Raw genomic sequence first — 16,893 nt, forward strand, 5'->3', positions numbered from 1 at the left:
TTTTTTATTTTCTATACCTAGATAATTTTTTTATATGACAGTATATATTATAGTTATTTAAGACGTTCTATAGATTTTTAAGAAATTCTGAATAATTTAGAGTAGTGAAAACAAGGTTCAAACAATTGGATTTTACACATACAATAAAAAATAAGCATGCGTGCAACAAACTGTTTGAACTTTATTTTCGGTAGTGTAAATTATTCAAAATTTATTGAAAATTTACAGAATGTCTTAAATGACTACAATGTACACTATCATATAAACAAATTAGAAAAAAAATTATCGGTGTAGAAAATAATCCTAAAACAAAAACTGAACACAACATAATTGACCCCAGCGTAATCGACCCCGATATATATGTATGTATAGGCAAGGTAGCACCCACCAAAAGTGAAGATGATAGCAAAGCCTAGTTTGTTGGTCCCTCTTGGTCTTAGGTTTGTAGATTATACATGTTGTATGTATCTTCAAACATATCCAGTATGGTAGGCCTATATCAAACTTAAATCAATTACTCTTTCTCTTTATCAAGACCAAAGCTATCAAATCCATATCCAAATCAAAGTTTCTAATTTCAATTTTCATATTCATTGCCAGAGTGCTTACACCCAATTTGATTGAACTTTTTAGCAAGTTAAAATTACTTGATAAAAAAAATGTATAAAATTATTGGTACATGGATTAAAATTGTTTCAATTTAGAAGAATCTCATTCAATTTTGTAACATACAAAACATAATTGTGAGCTTATTGATGTTTTATTTAGGGGAATTTACTCATTTAGTACTTTGTAATTTTGTAAAGTATCGTTTTGATACCATCTTTTTTTAATAATACATTGTATTTTAAAATTATACATATTTGGTACTCTCATATTTGATAAATAAAATTTTGTCAATATGACCAAACTGTCATCAGCTATATGTAATTAAGTAATTAAATTTGAATTTAGAACTCATATAATTGAGAATAATTTGATTGAATTGGTAAAATTTTATTAATTAAATAAAAGTTTATAATACCAACGATTTTAAAATACAAGGTATCAAATATATACGATTTAAAAATACATGGTACCAAATGAGCATTATTGTAAACACAGAGTACCAAAATGATACTTTATAAGAACACATAGTACCAAATAGTTACCTACCCTTTATTTATTGAGTGTTGTTATTTGGCACTTTAAGGTGTCCAACACCACATGAGGTGTCGCCTATAATACTTATTAAATTCAAATAAGTGAGACCTGATATTGGATTACACAAATAACGGTATCCCACATACTTGTGTTGTTGGATGCCACTTAGCAATTTTCTTATTTATTGTAGTGTAAATGTATGGTGAAATAATCATCACTCTTGGGTGATGTTGACATGTACCAAAACGAAACGATTAAAATATTTTTTGAGAGAACAAAACTATTAATAGTTTCCCATTATAAAAGTAAAGTAAGAGATGAAAAACAATGGGACGGTGTTTCAATAAAACATCACTACACTACACAAGTAGCTAGATTAGTAGAGTTAGATATTTTGCAGTATCAAGTGTATTTTATTGAATATTTAGTTGGGTGTCATAATTTTTTTTAAATACAAAAAAGTCAAAAGCTTTTTAAAAGAAAGTATTGGACCATTTAGCTCACTTTTTATGTATTTAGTTATTTTTATTTTTATATTTTTTTTCCTAAAACATAAAATTGATATGTTTTTTATAAAGATACAAAAATAATGTTATAATGTATAATATATTCTATGTTAAAGATGTTTGATAATTTAAACTTACTAAAAAAATATCTAATAAATATTAATTATAAAAATATTTTTTGAAAAAAAAAAATTTAAGAATTAAATATTATTTATTTTATTATAATATTAATTTATTTTAAATATTTTTATTTTGAGTAATATATAATAAATAAGTTTATTGTAAAGTTTTTTCTAAAAGTTATTTTTAGAAAAAGCTAAAAGCTGTGTTTTGCCAACTTTACCAAAGACTAGGGGTGAATATTTGACCTAAAAAACCCGCAAACCCGACCCAATCAACCCGAATTTTTGCAAAACTCGTCAAATTCTGGTGGAATCTGATCTAAACCCGACATGGTTCAGGTCGGGTTCGGATTTTGAAATTAAGGGCACATAGGTTCGGGTGTAACCCGAACCCGAACATAATTAAAAAAAATTAATTTTCAAAAAAATTAATGCTTTTTAAAAAAAAAAAATTACCAAAACCAATTTGTAAAAAACTAACATTACCAAACTAACAATAAAGTTAAAAAAAAACATGTAAAAAGTAAAAAAAAAACATTCAAAAAGTGTCAAAAAAATGGTATTTTTGAATTTTTTTTACCAATGTCAATTTTCCCCAAAGCCCATTTTTGGACCAATAGCACTCGAACTCTGACCAAACCCGAAATCACACCAAAACCCGAAAATTTCGGACCGGATTCGGTACCACTTTCATTCACCCGAAACCCACAAAACTCGAACTCGATGCACCCGAAACCCGAAAATCCGACCCGTGTGCACCCTTACCAAAGAACATTAAAAAAAATGGTATTTTTGATTTTTTTTACCAAGGCCCATTTTCGGCCCAATACCACCCGAACCCCGACAAACTCGAAACGCGACTAAACCCGAAACCCAAAAATTTCTGACTGGATTCGGTATCACTTTCCTCCACTCGAAATCTACAAAACCAGAACTCGATGCACCCGAAACCCGAAACCCGAAAATCCGACCATGTGCACCCCTACCAAAGAGTATTATTGCACAACTTTTTCAAAAAAACAACTTTTAACATTTTTTAAAACACAGTCCCGGACGGGGCCTAAAATAAGAGCCTTACAACTTCGACGGAGCTCTCTAAATATTACTAAATATATGATTAAATGCTGGCTAAAATTGTAGAGCTCAGCACAAGCATTCACAGGAAAATTTTAGAGCTTGGAAACATCTGTAAACACCTTAACGATTATACATAGTGAAAAGGTTTCAAATCCCAATTAAACAATCTACAAGATTGGATTAATGGAGGAGAAAAATGCTTCCAGAATCATACCAAATGCAAGCAGATATAGTATCTTATTCCAGGGATTAGTAGTTGTACTTGTGTGCCCTTGGCTTATGAAAGTGCCACCCCCTGATCAAAACCAAATAAACAAACAAGTCATTATCTCTGAGTGTAACACATGGGATTAAGCTTGAGAGAAAGGAGGTTCTAAAGGATCAAGTTCTCTATAGTTTTCCCATAAGGAACATGTGCTACTCAAACTATTATATTGGATTGGACTAAAAGGGTTTAATACTCCTGCTGTGTACTTTGTGTTTGTGCTGGTTTCTGTTGTTCTTGTTATTCTGTTTTGAATCATTGCAGGTCTCAGCCAAGCTCTAAGAAATTGGTATTTAGGGTCAGTCAGGTCTATTGGCTTGGCCTTGAAGATTCTTGATCCATATGTCCACATCCAATCCAAGTATGGAGTAGAAAAGTTTGATTATGTTTGTAGAGGAAAAAGGATGATGACACATCTTGGTAACATCAGTCTAGATGAAGCTTTGAAGAAAGGAAGTGAAAATGTCAAGTTTTGTTTCAGAGAAAACAGACCTGAAATCATGAAAAAGGCTAGGAATGTGATTGTGTTGAGTTTAAGTGATCAGTTTCTAAGAAATGCTGTGAATAAATAGAAGGCCGCTAGTATGTGGCTTAAACTTGAACTGTCAAGAATATTTTTTATTAACATAAGCTACTGATCATATCTAAAGTAGTGTGTTGGTATTTGATTAGTTATATCTGTTAAAAGTTGTTATTACTGAGATTTTGTAATATATAATCATATGGTGAGAAATTGTTGTATCTTAGCTGAATGAGAGAACCAGAGAAAGTGGAAGAGAATAAGAGAGACATAGAAAACTTATTGTAAGGATTATATCTTGTACTCTTCAATGGTGAGTAATAGTGACTGCTCTCCCATGTAAACCTGGTGTTCATTTGTTTTGATCTTGTTCTGTTTGTGAAATTGTTTAGCCTATTTGTTCTTGTGTTTTATCTGTTTTGCTGGTTTCATTTTGTTCTTGTTTCAGGTTATAAGCCATTGATCTCAACAAGAACAATTATACATGACAAAGGCACTTCCAAATTGAATCTATTTGAAGAAAATATTTTTTGATTTTATAGTGGATGCAGTTGAGACTGTAGATGAGAACAATGATGATTTCACAAAGCTGGTATCCAATCTTGAAAATACTGACATCAAAGTTGAGGAGGAAGAGGGTGAGGTGATATGGGCTGATGATACTCCAAAGAATTGGATGTTAGAGGTTAGGGGAGGATTTAAGAAAAATGACCCCAAAAAGAGAGGAAGAAGCAATCTAGATCAAAATGTAGGACCAGGGATAAGAATTGTTGGATATGTGGGAAAAAGGGAAATTTCAAGAAATTATGTTCACAATGGAGGAAGAGAAATCAGAAAGAAGACAATGATAGAAAATTCTAATGTCTTGAGTCTCTTGACATTGTCTAATATGGACTCCAAAGAGGAATGGATATGAAGAAATAGGTGGTGGAAATTCTCAGTTAAGGTTCCTACAAATGTTGGTAACATCCCTGAGCTGAAAACAAATCTCATTTCTTTGGGAACACAAGACAAAAATGGATGTTATTACAAAGCAAGGGATGGAATACTAAAGATTGTCAAGGGATCTATAGTGGTGATGTAAGGAAAACTTGAAGATGGGCTCTCCATTTTGAAAGATTTGGCTGTAATTAGTGAAACAACAGTAGCAAAAAACAAACATAACAAAGACTAAATTGTGACATAAAAGATTGGTGCACATGAGACTAAGAAGGTTGCTGGAGTTAAAGAAACAACGACTCTTAAGACAGTAAAGAGGTAACAAATTTTGTTTATTTATATTTTTGTAAAAACTGTTTGTTGGGGAAGGTACATAGACAAATATTTTCCATAACCCCTCACAAAACAAAGGGTACCTAGGATTACATTCACTCATATTATATTGGATTAGAGTAAGGGTTCTGCTCCCCTACCTTGGATGTAGATAAACTGAAGGTTTTACTTCAGTTTATCAAACCAAGGAACAGAGTATACTTATGATTATCTTCTGTTTTTTATTGCTTTGTTTCGATCATTGCAGGCCTCGGAAAAGCTCCAACATATATATTCAAGTATTTATTAGCATATTAATCGTACTTACCGCATTCTCTTGTAGAGTTAGAGGAAGCAGAGCAGAGACAGAGCCTTCCCTCAGTCTCGGTGTCAAATCCACACGTACCGCCCGACTGCGTGCATCGTCGGCAGCCACCTTCAGGGAGCATGTAAGTGAGTTTGATGCCGTACACCCAATCCAGAGGCCCTATCCCTCTCAACCCATCAGTGTTCACCACACTGGTGTAGTGCGTGCAGTCCAATATGTTCATGCTCATCGTCCTGACGGTGTCGTACCCGGTAAAGCAACAGGGCGGAGTAGAGTTGGTCAAGAAATGGAAGACCCGAAAGGCATTGCAGGCGCCGTAGAGCTCGTCGCACGAGTGGCCCGAGAAGTTGAAGCAGAGATAGCTGTAGTGGTTGAGCACTGGGGAGTCGATGGAGCAATTGAGAAGCGCAAAGACGGTGTCCGAGGTGGGAGGTATAATGGCCGACTGAATATCAGTCATCTTGAAGTCGTGGTGAGGCTGCAGAATGGAGCAGGTGGACATGGCAGGGTCATACACCACCATTGTTTGCTTATCGTAGTCGATGGATTCCACCTTGTAGTTGCCAGAAGGGGTGACGAAGAAGAGTTCAGTGGTGCTGTTGCAGTTGAGCATGTTCCGGAACTGTGGAGCCCCGCAGCCATCGTCCACTCCGAAGGGGTACTTTATGGCAACGTTGCCGCACGAGCTGCGGCATGAGCTTAGAAGAGCGAGTGCCGGAACGAGTTGGAGAGTGAATGCTGCGACTACTGCCACTGCAGCAGCTATAGGTAAGTATGCCATGTTTATCGCTAGAGAAAGCGGTTCACAGTTCACTGAGTAGTGTTTTTCAAAGAACCGAGGACATTGCAAAGGGTACCCAAAAAAGAAAGAAGAGAGCGCAGCGGAGATGCCGGAAATTACTCTCTACTTTACGACATTTCACACCCTTTTCTTTTTTTTTTGAGACCGTTACACTGGCTATAATCATATTCTGTAGTGGGATCCACAGGTTTGACAAAGTGCGTATGAAAGCAAATACTGACTAGCAGCTATTATTAAGTACAGATACAGATAGTCCTTGTTTTGTTTTTTTTAAGTAGCGGCGTTTGTTAACAGTAGCAAATAAATATATATACACAAATCATGTCCTTGAAGCAGGGCTTTCTGATCCTATTAGCTGTTTCCCATATAGGGGAAGCACGTCTTTTAATACACGGCCGGGGACACAGCTTCTTTCTTATTATTTCTATTGATCGTACGTAAGCATAGTAGTAGCAAGGGTTAAGGTCCACTGTACGTGTGCGCGCGCGCGCGTTACAGGGCCCAGGAGCGCTCTGTATATATACATACATCATCATAGTGTGTCAAAATTAAGTCCGCGTTCTGCGAAATTGATTTTTACCAATGAACCAATGAGCTACATAACGCATGTCACTAGTATATTATGTTGTCTTTCACATCTTCATTGTTTTAGTTACAGAAACGCTCCTTTACTGGTAAATATAACATGTTTATATATTACATTGTAGCTTAGGCATGCATAGAATAAATACAAACTCAACTACATATACTCAAGTATCTTAAGCATATGTTTATATAGACAATACCTTATATATATTTTAATATGTATAGTAGTTAAACAAAGTGCATATGCATGAGCACATACTCATAGTAGACGATTAAACCTTTGTAAAGCGGAGATAATCCTTATTGGAAGGGAGGTCTACGGTGTCAAAGCCATCAGGGAACATGTTCTTGGCCTGCTCAGTGGAGACGCTGGGAGAAATGACAACAGGCTCCCCTGGTTTCCAGTTGACCGGGGTGGCAATCTTATGCTTTGAAGCCTTCTGGAGCGAGTCCAGCACCCGCAGCACCTCGTCCATGTTGCGCCCTGTGGTGGCCGGGTACAGGAAGCTGAGCTTCACCTTCTTATCTGGACCAACGATATGAAGTGCACGAGAGGGAACTTGGTTTCCTGAGGAGTCCTTCTCTTCAGGGTCCACCATGTTCAGTTGCTTCATCAGCTCTCTATTGGGATCGGCAATGATCGGGTACCTCACTTTCGCACCAGGCTGCATCAATTAATAAATGCTTATTAATAATATTCATAATTGAGTTTAACTAGAATATCTGTTTGTTATATGAAAAAGTATTATGTATTGATCATCACAGTGTAAGCTTCAATGTCCTTGATCCACTCATTGTGAGACTGGACGTCATCGCAGGACAAACCCACAAGCTTCACTCCTCTCTTATCAAATTCCTGAGCATAGGCAGCTATCTTCCCCAGCTCCGTAGTACAAACTGGCGTGAAATCACCTGCATATGCATTATATAATAAGAACAGAATCAGCTCAACTACCCTATACATATATATAAGAAAATCATCATTTGAAAAGAAATTTTAATGACAAACCGGGATGAGAGAAAATAATGGCCCAGCCATGGCCGATGTAGTCGTGAAGAATGATCTTTCCGTGGGTGGTTTGGGCTTCAAGGTTGGGGATGGTGTCTCCGATCGTGAGGCCTGGCATATCTTATGTGTATGAATTTCTAAACTTTGTTAATCAGCTTATGGATCTTTGAGTGGTATATATAGAGGGAGGAAGGTTTGTTGCATGAAGGGAACGTGGCTTTTGCCGTGGCACGTATCAGAAACTCACCATCTTCATCTTCTTCCGCGTGCACACTCATTTCATCTAGATGAATATATATATATATAAACCTATTCAAATTTATAATATAGTTTGTTGAACTCAGTTTTCACCAACTATGGGGATGTAGCTCACATGGTAGAGCGCTCGCTTTGCATGCGAGAGGTACGGGGTTCGATACCCCGCATCTCCATTTTTTTGTACTTTTTATTTTTTACTCATTACAAAAAAAAAAAAAAAAAAAAAAAGAAGAGAAAGGGAATAATCTCCTATGTTACACAAATCGTTTTCTTTCCCGCGCAATATATTTGACAGTTGTTTGTCTTTCTCCTACGGAGTAGGGTTTTTGGGCGGAGAAGAGTAGAGAGAACTGAGGCGGTGGTTGAGTAAAGATGGAGGTGGCAGCTCAAATCTCTCAGTTGCTGAATGATACTCTCAGCCCCGATTGCGGAGTGGTGCGTGCAGCTACTGAATCTCTCGATGGCCTCTCGCTCCTTCCAGAATTCCCTTTTTCTCTCCTCTCTATCACCCTCGGTAGGTTAGATTAGGATGTAGTACTTTGATTTGGAAACGAATTTTGAATTTTTTTATTCTAATTTTGACAAATTTTGTAGAAGGTGAAAATCAAGGTCAAAAAATGGCTGCAGCTACATACCTTAAGAATTTGACAAGGCGGAAGATCGATGAGGGAGTAAGTAAGGAGTTGAGAGATCAGCTCATGCGTGCTTTGCTCCTTGTGGAACCACCTATTCTGAAAATTTTGGTTGAAGTGGTACGCTTTTGCTGTTAGATTCATCATTCAATCGATCATCACTATTCGAATTAAAGAATTGATCTTTGTATTGTTGTTGTTGTTGTTGCCAGTTCCATATTATTGTATCCGCCGATGTTGTTAAGCAGAATTCCTGGCCGGAGCTTGTGCCGGACCTGCGCACTGCTATCGAGAATAGTAATCTTATTAACAATTCTGGACAGTCTCAATGGAACACCATCAATGCCCTTACAGTTCTTCATGCTCTTCTTAGGCCTTTCCAGGTATCTGCTGTCTTTTCAAGCATTGCAATATCTGTTGCGCTCAACTATTGTGGAAATATGAGATCCCTATTCCTAACTATCCTAAGCACAAAACTTTATTTTGCTCAAAGTGATAAAATTTGCTTGAATTTCATCGCAGTATTTCTTAGACCCTAAAGTTGCCAAGGAGCCTGTACCAATGCTGCTGGAGCAAATCGCAAAAGAAATACTCGTTCCATTGTTATCTTTATTTCACCAATTTGTTGAGAAGGTTGTACTTGGCCCCCTCATTTCTATCACTACTTGCTCAGCTTATTCCATGTCAATAGTTTTTTTTTTATAATTTTATAAACAGGAGATCAAAGTCAATACTACAAGGGCTGGGGGAATGGAAACAGAGAAGGCGCTTCTTATTATATCAAAATGCATATATTTTGCTGTGAGTAATGATTTCTATTACTACTTGTGTAAACATGTTATCGACTCAAAATTACTATTAGTGTTTGACTAACACTTGAGCCTAGCTGGACCATCTATGTGACATGAACGTAAAAGTTATCTTACAAGCATGAAAAAAATAAAGAAAAATGAATGCTTGGAGAAATAAGTAATATAACTGGTTAGTTTATGGATTATGCTATAACCACAATCAGAAGTATACTTCAGTTGGTTGTTCAGGTAAGTTTCTGACCCTTAATTGCATTGTGAGGCATTATGTAACTAAAGTAGTTCACCGTGCTGGATCTCTTTGTTGGTCTGATGGGATGATAGCTAGGTCTGTCACAAATGTGTATTGGCCAGGACTGAAGCCATTGTTGCTTTTAACAACTACCCTGCTCTCTCTTGCATTCTTTATTTATGATTTCTTAATAGAAAATTCTTGGAACTGTTTCTTTCATAGGTGAGGTCACATATGCCATCTTCATTAGCTTCACCTCTGCCTTTGTTCTGTCATGATCTAATTGACGTTCTTGGTTCTCTGAGCTTTGATTATACGGGTACTATTGAAAATGAGTACTTGATGAGGTTGAAGACTGGGAAGAGAAGTTTGCAAATATTTTGTGCCCTGGTTACACGACACCGGAAGTATTCTGATAAGTAATGCATGGGATTGGTGTATACTTTCATTAATTTAATAATGATTGTGCTTATTCCTCATGTTTTCTCGCTTTTCTCTCTTTCTGTTCCAGGTTAATGCCGGACATGATAGGCAGTGCTTTAAACATAGTGAAGCATAGTAAACATATCAGTGTAAATTTTTGGCATTCCATTACTAAAATTCTTGTCTTTCCTTTCACTATCCTACTGCTCATTGTTGTTGCTACTTTTTTTTTGTATTAGTTTACTGCTACATTATTTTACTGTTTGTATAATTGTTGCTGTTTTCATTAGTGTTTTTATTTGGTTTACTTATGATGTTTAAGGTTGTTTGATTCTTAATTGATCCTTGACACATAAATAGTATTTGAGAAGAAATTCTAGATTATTCCTCTAAATTCTAATGGTCATATTGTTCTAACGGATAATTTTGTGCACACAGAAGCTTGATTTATTGTCAGAGCGGGTTGTTTCATTAGCTTTTGATGTGATCTCACGTGTTCTGGAGACGGGCCCTGTAAGTTATAATATATAACCCATTCCAAAGATTACACAGATATGGGTTTTGCATAAAAATCATTTGGGTGTTATTGTGTCAGCGAATTCTATCAAATTATTGTTAGATTGTGGACCATTGGATGGTCCTGTTGTGCAATATGTTTTTTTCTTTAGGAGCTAAATGTTATTTGAAAACAGGGATGGAGATTAGTTGCACCCCATTTTTCGTTATTGTTAGATTCTGCAATCTTTCCAGCATTAGTAATGAATGAAAAGGTAAATGTTTTGAAGGAAAAAATGACTTTTGTTTGTTTGAAAGTAGTTCAAAACTTCCCAAGTAATTGAATTCCTGTAATTTTTTGGAAAATTCCTGAGTAGGATATTGCAGAGTGGGAAGAAGATGCAGATGAATTTATAAGAAAGAATTTTCCATCTGACCTGGTATGAAAGTTGGTGTCTGATTTTTATGAGATTAATTCATCATTTGATCAATGTTCATGCCACCATGCCTGTTTTTGCATACAGGAAGAAGTTTCTGGTTGGAAGGAGGATCTGTTTACAGCCAGAAAAAGTGCAACAAATTTACTTGGCGTGATTGCAATGTCAAAGGTTGCTTTTGGTGTATTTTTCTCAAAACTTTTCTAGCCATATGCATTAACTTTACTATTCACTGGGTGCCTACAGGGTCCTCCAGTAGGAACTTCTTCAACTTCATCAAAGCGAAAAAAAGGTGAAAAGAACAAGGGAAATAGTCGACGCTCTTCTATTGGCGAATTGTTGGTTCTTCCCTTCCTTTCAAAGTTTCCCATTCCATCTGGAACTAATGAAACTGACAATTTAAACAAGTGAGTTGAAATAATATTTTTGATGTTAAATAATTTGAAATCTAAATTGCATGGCTTGTAGAATTAGAAACTGTGGTTTCACAAATGACTGTTTTTCATTTGATTTGTTTTCTCCTATTCTTGGAGGATTGATGGTTAAAGGAATTAATCAAATACCTTCATTGACATGATGGGGGTAACACCAGCAAGTCCTCCATGTCAAAAGATTCTCTTAGATGCCTCAGTGTCACAGAATCTGATTATTTGTTTATCCTGAGTTGTGCACAAGAATTCTAGAATTTGCTTAATAGTCACCTTCAAAACAATTTTTTTTCTTCTCTAAATTGATATGTCAACTGAGAATTTGACTTGATCTGTTTGACAGTACCATTCTTCTCATGAGTGGTAAAGGATTTATTTTTAAGAACTCAACATTTGAAGTTTAATGACACCACTCTTTTTTCTCTTAATTGATAAAACTTACCTTTTCTTTTTCTTGGGTCATATTTTTATTTCCCTCTCATGTGATTCTTTTCATCATCCTTGTCACCATTTCCACTGCTCATGAAAGTTTCATTCATATTGGTTTACATAATATAAAATAATTTTCTCACTATTTTACTGTGGCTATCATTGCAGTTATTTTGGGGTTCTGATGGGGTATGGCAGTCTGATAGATGTAAGCATTTATCATCCTATCCATTTACCTAATGGTGGAATGTGTTCTATTACTAGTATTTGAAGTTATACACATCTGTTATGTACATATACAGTTTCTTAGGGAGCAAGAACCTCGACACATTACAACTTTGGTTCAGATGCGGCTACTACCATTGTATAAATTGTCAGTGTGCCTACCATACTTAGTAGCTCCTGCAAACTGGGTACTTGGAGAGCTAGCCTCCTGTTTGCCTGAAGTAAGAGTATTTCTCACCCCCATAATTCTCTTAGCCACGCTTTTATGCAGAAGCAACAGTTTAAAAGTTCACTTGCTTTATGCTGTATTTACTCCGTTTACATTGTTTATCACGTTTTTCTTGATATGGCAGCATAGTCTCATGAAAAGTCATAGATGTCTCAAACAGTCTTAGAAATGTCATTTTCAGGAAATGAGTGCGGACGTATATTCTTCATTGCTTCATGCGCTGGCTATGCTTGATAATGGGGACACTTCTTGTTATCCTGTGAGGGTTTCTGCTGCTGGGGCAATTGCAGAACTTCTTGAAGTGAGTCTGAAAACCAAACCTTCTGTTGGATCCTCTTCACCTGTATTAAAGTTATAATGTGATTATCACCTGGTGTTTTGTTTTTTTGGCTTCAGAATGACTATCTGCCTCCTGATTGGCTTCCTCTTCTTCAAGTTGTGCTTGGTAGGATTAGTAATGATGATGAAGATAGCTCCATATTATTTCAACTTCTCAGTTCTGTGGTTGAGGCGGGAAATGAAAATGTTGCAATTCATATCCCATTCATTGTTTCATCACTGGCTGGTGCAATTTCTAATTGCATACCTCCTCATCCGGAGCCGTGGCCTCAAGTATGCATAAATTTTTATAAACGGCTAGCTGTTGCTTTATGATTCTGAATAGGCAGGGCTGGAAATGAATCATTAGCACAAAAAAGAAAAATCAGTTTATTAACTTTTTAGCCAAATAGCCATTAACCTTCCCACTACTTAAAAAGTGGAGGTTGAGGAGGTGACTTAAATTAAAATTCTGGCCTATTTTGCAGTTTCACTTGTTTGGAGAAGAGTTAAGAAAGAAGAGAACAAAATATTACTTGTTGTCAGTTACATGCTATAACATTAAATCTAATGGTTTCAAGAGTGTTTTCTAGATTTGATGAGCAACATAATTTGGCATCCTAAAATTCTGAAATATTTGTGCTTTAATTCTAGTCTGATGTTAATCACTAAGTCATAGATTGCATTTTTTTTTGGATAAATAATGTGATTAATTATGCAACATTATACACCATAAACAGAAAGAGGACGTAGATAATTATGAATGTAAAATGAGGTAAACTTTTTCTTTTCCTCGTTGTATTTTGGCTCTCAAGTTGCAAATGCTTTTAGGGTGTCATTGATTTGCGGCAAGTTTGAATTGTATTGTAACAGTTAAAGTGTTGTGCAGTTAGTGAACTGATACTTTTTGGTAATAGATGGTTGAAAAGGGCTTTGCAGCATTGGCAGTAATAGCTCAATCTTGGGAAAGTTTTCTCTCTGAAGAATCTGAGGACTCTAGTGAAAAGTGGACGGCTGGTCGAGCTGCTGTGGGTAGATCATTTTCTGTACTTTTGCAACAGGCTTGGCTTACACCTGTGCTTCCATTGGTTAGAGAACAAATGACTTAGCAATCTTTACATTTAGTAGCTTTTGGATTTGACATTGATTGTAATTCCTTTTCTGAATGATTATGATATTGATCAGGAAGATGACTTAGACAAGGTTCCCACTTTGTCTTGCATAGATGATGCTTCAACACTACTGCGGTCCACCATGCTATCTGTTACTGAAAGCAATGTGATTTTGGAGCTTAAAATACCAGAGCTGTTATTAGTTTGGGCTAATCTGATTGCAGAATGGAATTTGTGGGAGGAATCAGAGGATATGTCAGTTTTTGATTGCATTCGAGAAGTTGTTAGTCTACAGAACAGATATAAGTTGAAAGAATTTTTCATAAGACCAATCCCATCTCCAAACCAGCCTGTTCCTAATCGTTCAATAATAGAAGGCATTGGTGCTTTTGTAAGTGAGGCAATTTTACAATATCCATCTGCGATGTGGAGGGCTTGCTCTTGTGTCCATATGTTACTCACTTTCCCTAGAGACTCAGTTGAAATTGAGGGTGTGAAGCAGTCATTGGCAATTGCTTTTTCTGGGGTTGCATTTTCTCGTTTTAAAGAGCTTCAGAGCAAACCTTGTTCACACTGGAAGCCTTTGTTGCTTTCCTTAACATCGTGTTATTTGTGCTGTCCTGATCTTGTGGAGAGATCATTGGATAAAGATGTCAATGGAGGTTTCAAAATCTGGGTATCTGAATTGTCGAAAGTCTGCAAAAGGTCAGATGAAGCTTGCCTGACAATGGAGTCTGAGATAAGGTTGATTGGTTAGTATCTTACACTCAATTATATAGATTACTTCTTTGATTTGTCAAATAATAATGAAGTGAATAAACCTTTTTAGTGATTGAGATGCCTAAGGATATCTGATACATTACTTGTGTATTCTTTTAGCTTCTTTCGGTTTCAACTGTTAACTCAGTTTTTATGGTAAAATATGTACATTATTGTTGAATTGAAATGGGGCATTTTCCCTTTCCTGAATCCTATTTTTGGGCTTCAGCTTTTAACACCCCTTCCCCTGTGGGTTTGCAAACACACCGTTTAATTTTGATTGATAATTTTTCTTCAGTATCAGTTACATGGTCTCACCATATCTTAAAAGATGCCTTGGCCATAACCCCTTATATGTTGCTCCCCTCCCTTGTGTAGAAATTTTTAGCTCCTGATGTTAGAGCACTTTGAGTCACTGACTGTTTGTTATGGTTCTTAGTTATGACACTGGCCAAGATAATTGAAAGGCACTTGGAATTAGGGAAACCACGTGACAGTTTGTTAGAGGAATGCTTTACTTCATTAATGGAGGCATCTGTTCGGTTAAAAGAAATTCAGGAAGAAAAGGCTGAGGCTGAAGAAGATGAAGATGGTGAAGAGGTCGAAAGTGATGAAGAAGATGATGATGGAACTGAAGATGATGATGAGGTTAGACTTGAAAACGACATAATTTCATCTAAATTTGCTGCAATACCTTGCATTTTATTATGGAACATCATAGCAGCCTAATGCAACAAGGCTAATTTTTTGAAACGTAAGTAGGCGGACATAATTTTCAAGAGGTTCTACCATAGTGTTGTTTAGGCACCTCTGCCTAGTAATAGCCATGCAATTTGGAGTTGTAGTTTTGTTGAAGTTGAATGTGTTTACAAGAATAGGATAAGCCAATCGAAACGAAGTTGTCTTTATTATTTGGATAGGACAACTGCATTGCTATCCAATGCATCTTATGTTGCTACTGTTTAATTGTCATTGTTTCTTTTTCATTTTGAAGGACTCCGAGGCTGAGGAATATGAAGAAACTGAGGAAGAATTTCTTAATAGGTACGCAAAAGTAGCTGTCGCCTTAGAAGAAGGTACAGTCATTGAAGAGGAGGATTTGGAGGATGAAGATGATGATGAGATAGAATTGGGTAGGCATCTTGTTCCGAGAGCTTTTTAGTGAAAAAACAAAACATGACTGAAAGTGTTCTTCAATTTGAATATTAACTATGAGTTTACTCATCCAATCTGCGTTGTGTTACAGGTTACTTGGAGGATGTTGATCTGCAAAAAGTTGTGCTATCAATATTTGAGAGATATCATCCCATTTTAAATCAAGGACAAGAAATACCGCCCGAGGTAATTGCAATCTTTCTAGAATCCTTCCCCGAATTTAATTTATTTTTTCAAAAAATGTAAGTGTTGTTGAGCGAGAGTTTGGTATTTGTTGTGTATAAAATGTTTCAAAATGTATTTATAGCATTTTGGAAGCGATTGTCAAAGACTACACTGTGACTATTTATTTACAAGTTTTGATGGGATTTTAGTTTCCTTTTGTGGGATTTAAATTCATTTGGGAGAATATTGAAGCAAAGCGGGAAAGACTTGATTATATACAAAAGACATCTAATGTTGGGGAGTTTGTGGGGGCGACTTGCTCTTCCTTTAAGAGACAAGAAAAAGCACGTTCTGTGGACCTAAAGCTTAAAGCCCCAAAAGTCTCTTTTATGGTATGAAAATGGAACCCACTTACTTTGTTTACACTTGGATTTTGCTTTGTAGCCTCTTGTTTTTGTTTCCTATTAAGTTTTGGCCATAGTCCGGCACTTAGTACCTTCTCGTATTTGTGTAGCGTAGTACTTTTCCTTTGCACATGCCAAAATCTAGTTTAAATTTTGGTGAAACGTTCTGATCCAATATCTTCATTTACTTGGTTTTTGGCTCATCATGGTGTCCTCCATACTTGTTTTTATCGTCCCCTCTCTCCTCTTTACAAATCATTATCTTTGTGTTCCCATTGCATTGTTATTCCTACGTGTATTGTCTAAAATCAAGATAAAATGATGGAGATCAAACATCTCATCATAATAATTCAATTCAAATGGACAGCCAATTCAAATCCCAAACATGCAATCTGTCTACATGTGAAAACGATGATGAATCCATTTTCTTTTATCATCACAATATTAAAATGAAACCCATTGATTCGTGCTACTTATTATATCGTAATGATGATGATAATAATAATAATTTCTCACTGAAAAATGTCAGTCTTGTTTGGCATGTGGGTGGGATAGAATAAACAGGATTATTTTGGACAAGAGAAGATTAAATAATGGCTAATGGCAACATAGAGAAGCAAAGGGGGGATGCACTGTCACATTTTGTTGAGTACAATTTACAAAATTCGAGTCGATAGAGACATAAGATATCATCATTTAATGTGATCTTTTTAGCTTTGTGAAGTGAGGCTTCGAAGTTCAACGCACGTAAACATTATTAATGACCCTTAAACTT

General features: G+C 36.1%; 3 protein-coding genes and 1 non-coding gene across 4 annotated transcripts; 2 read left to right on the forward strand and 2 right to left on the reverse strand.

The window, feature by feature from the left end:
- Positions 1-2,744: 2,744 nt before the first annotated feature.
- On the reverse strand, positions 2,745-6,385 carry LOC133819998 (uncharacterized). The gene is made up of 2 exons (XM_062253392.1): positions 5,213-6,385; positions 2,745-3,143 (listed from the first exon to the last, which is right to left on the reverse strand). Exons 1-2 carry the CDS (start codon positions 5,991-5,993, stop codon positions 3,016-3,018), a joined length of 909 nt encoding a protein of 302 aa, XP_062109376.1. The 5' UTR covers positions 5,994-6,385; the 3' UTR covers positions 2,745-3,015.
- A 225-nt stretch (positions 6,386-6,610) lies between these two features.
- On the reverse strand, positions 6,611-7,890 carry LOC133819999 (1-Cys peroxiredoxin). Its single transcript, XM_062253393.1, has 3 exons — positions 7,609-7,890; positions 7,363-7,511; positions 6,611-7,264 (listed from the first exon to the last, which is right to left on the reverse strand). Exons 1-3 carry the CDS (start codon positions 7,724-7,726, stop codon positions 6,872-6,874), a joined length of 660 nt encoding a protein of 219 aa, XP_062109377.1. The 5' UTR covers positions 7,727-7,890; the 3' UTR covers positions 6,611-6,871.
- A 76-nt stretch (positions 7,891-7,966) lies between these two features.
- Positions 7,967-8,039, forward strand: TRNAA-UGC (transfer RNA alanine (anticodon UGC)). Its single transcript has one exon. It is a non-coding gene; the product is annotated as a tRNA-Ala (tRNA).
- A 68-nt stretch (positions 8,040-8,107) lies between these two features.
- On the forward strand, positions 8,108-16,137 carry LOC133819997 (uncharacterized). Its single transcript, XM_062253391.1, has 21 exons — positions 8,108-8,380; positions 8,461-8,618; positions 8,711-8,881; positions 9,021-9,131; positions 9,216-9,299; positions 9,762-9,958; positions 10,051-10,111; positions 10,401-10,475; positions 10,655-10,732; positions 10,835-10,897; positions 10,982-11,065; positions 11,141-11,301; positions 11,920-11,959; positions 12,054-12,197; positions 12,387-12,506; positions 12,602-12,817; positions 13,441-13,611; positions 13,709-14,387; positions 14,834-15,042; positions 15,389-15,527; positions 15,641-16,137. The coding sequence occupies exons 1-21, from the start codon at positions 8,239-8,241 to the stop codon at positions 15,793-15,795; spliced, it is 3,258 nt and encodes a 1,085-aa protein (XP_062109375.1). The 5' UTR covers positions 8,108-8,238; the 3' UTR covers positions 15,796-16,137.
- The last annotated feature ends 756 nt before the right edge of the window (positions 16,138-16,893 follow it).

This window comes from Humulus lupulus, chromosome 2, assembly GCF_963169125.1.
Source record: "Humulus lupulus chromosome 2, drHumLupu1.1, whole genome shotgun sequence".
Lineage (NCBI taxonomy): Eukaryota > Viridiplantae > Streptophyta > Magnoliopsida > Rosales > Cannabaceae > Humulus > Humulus lupulus.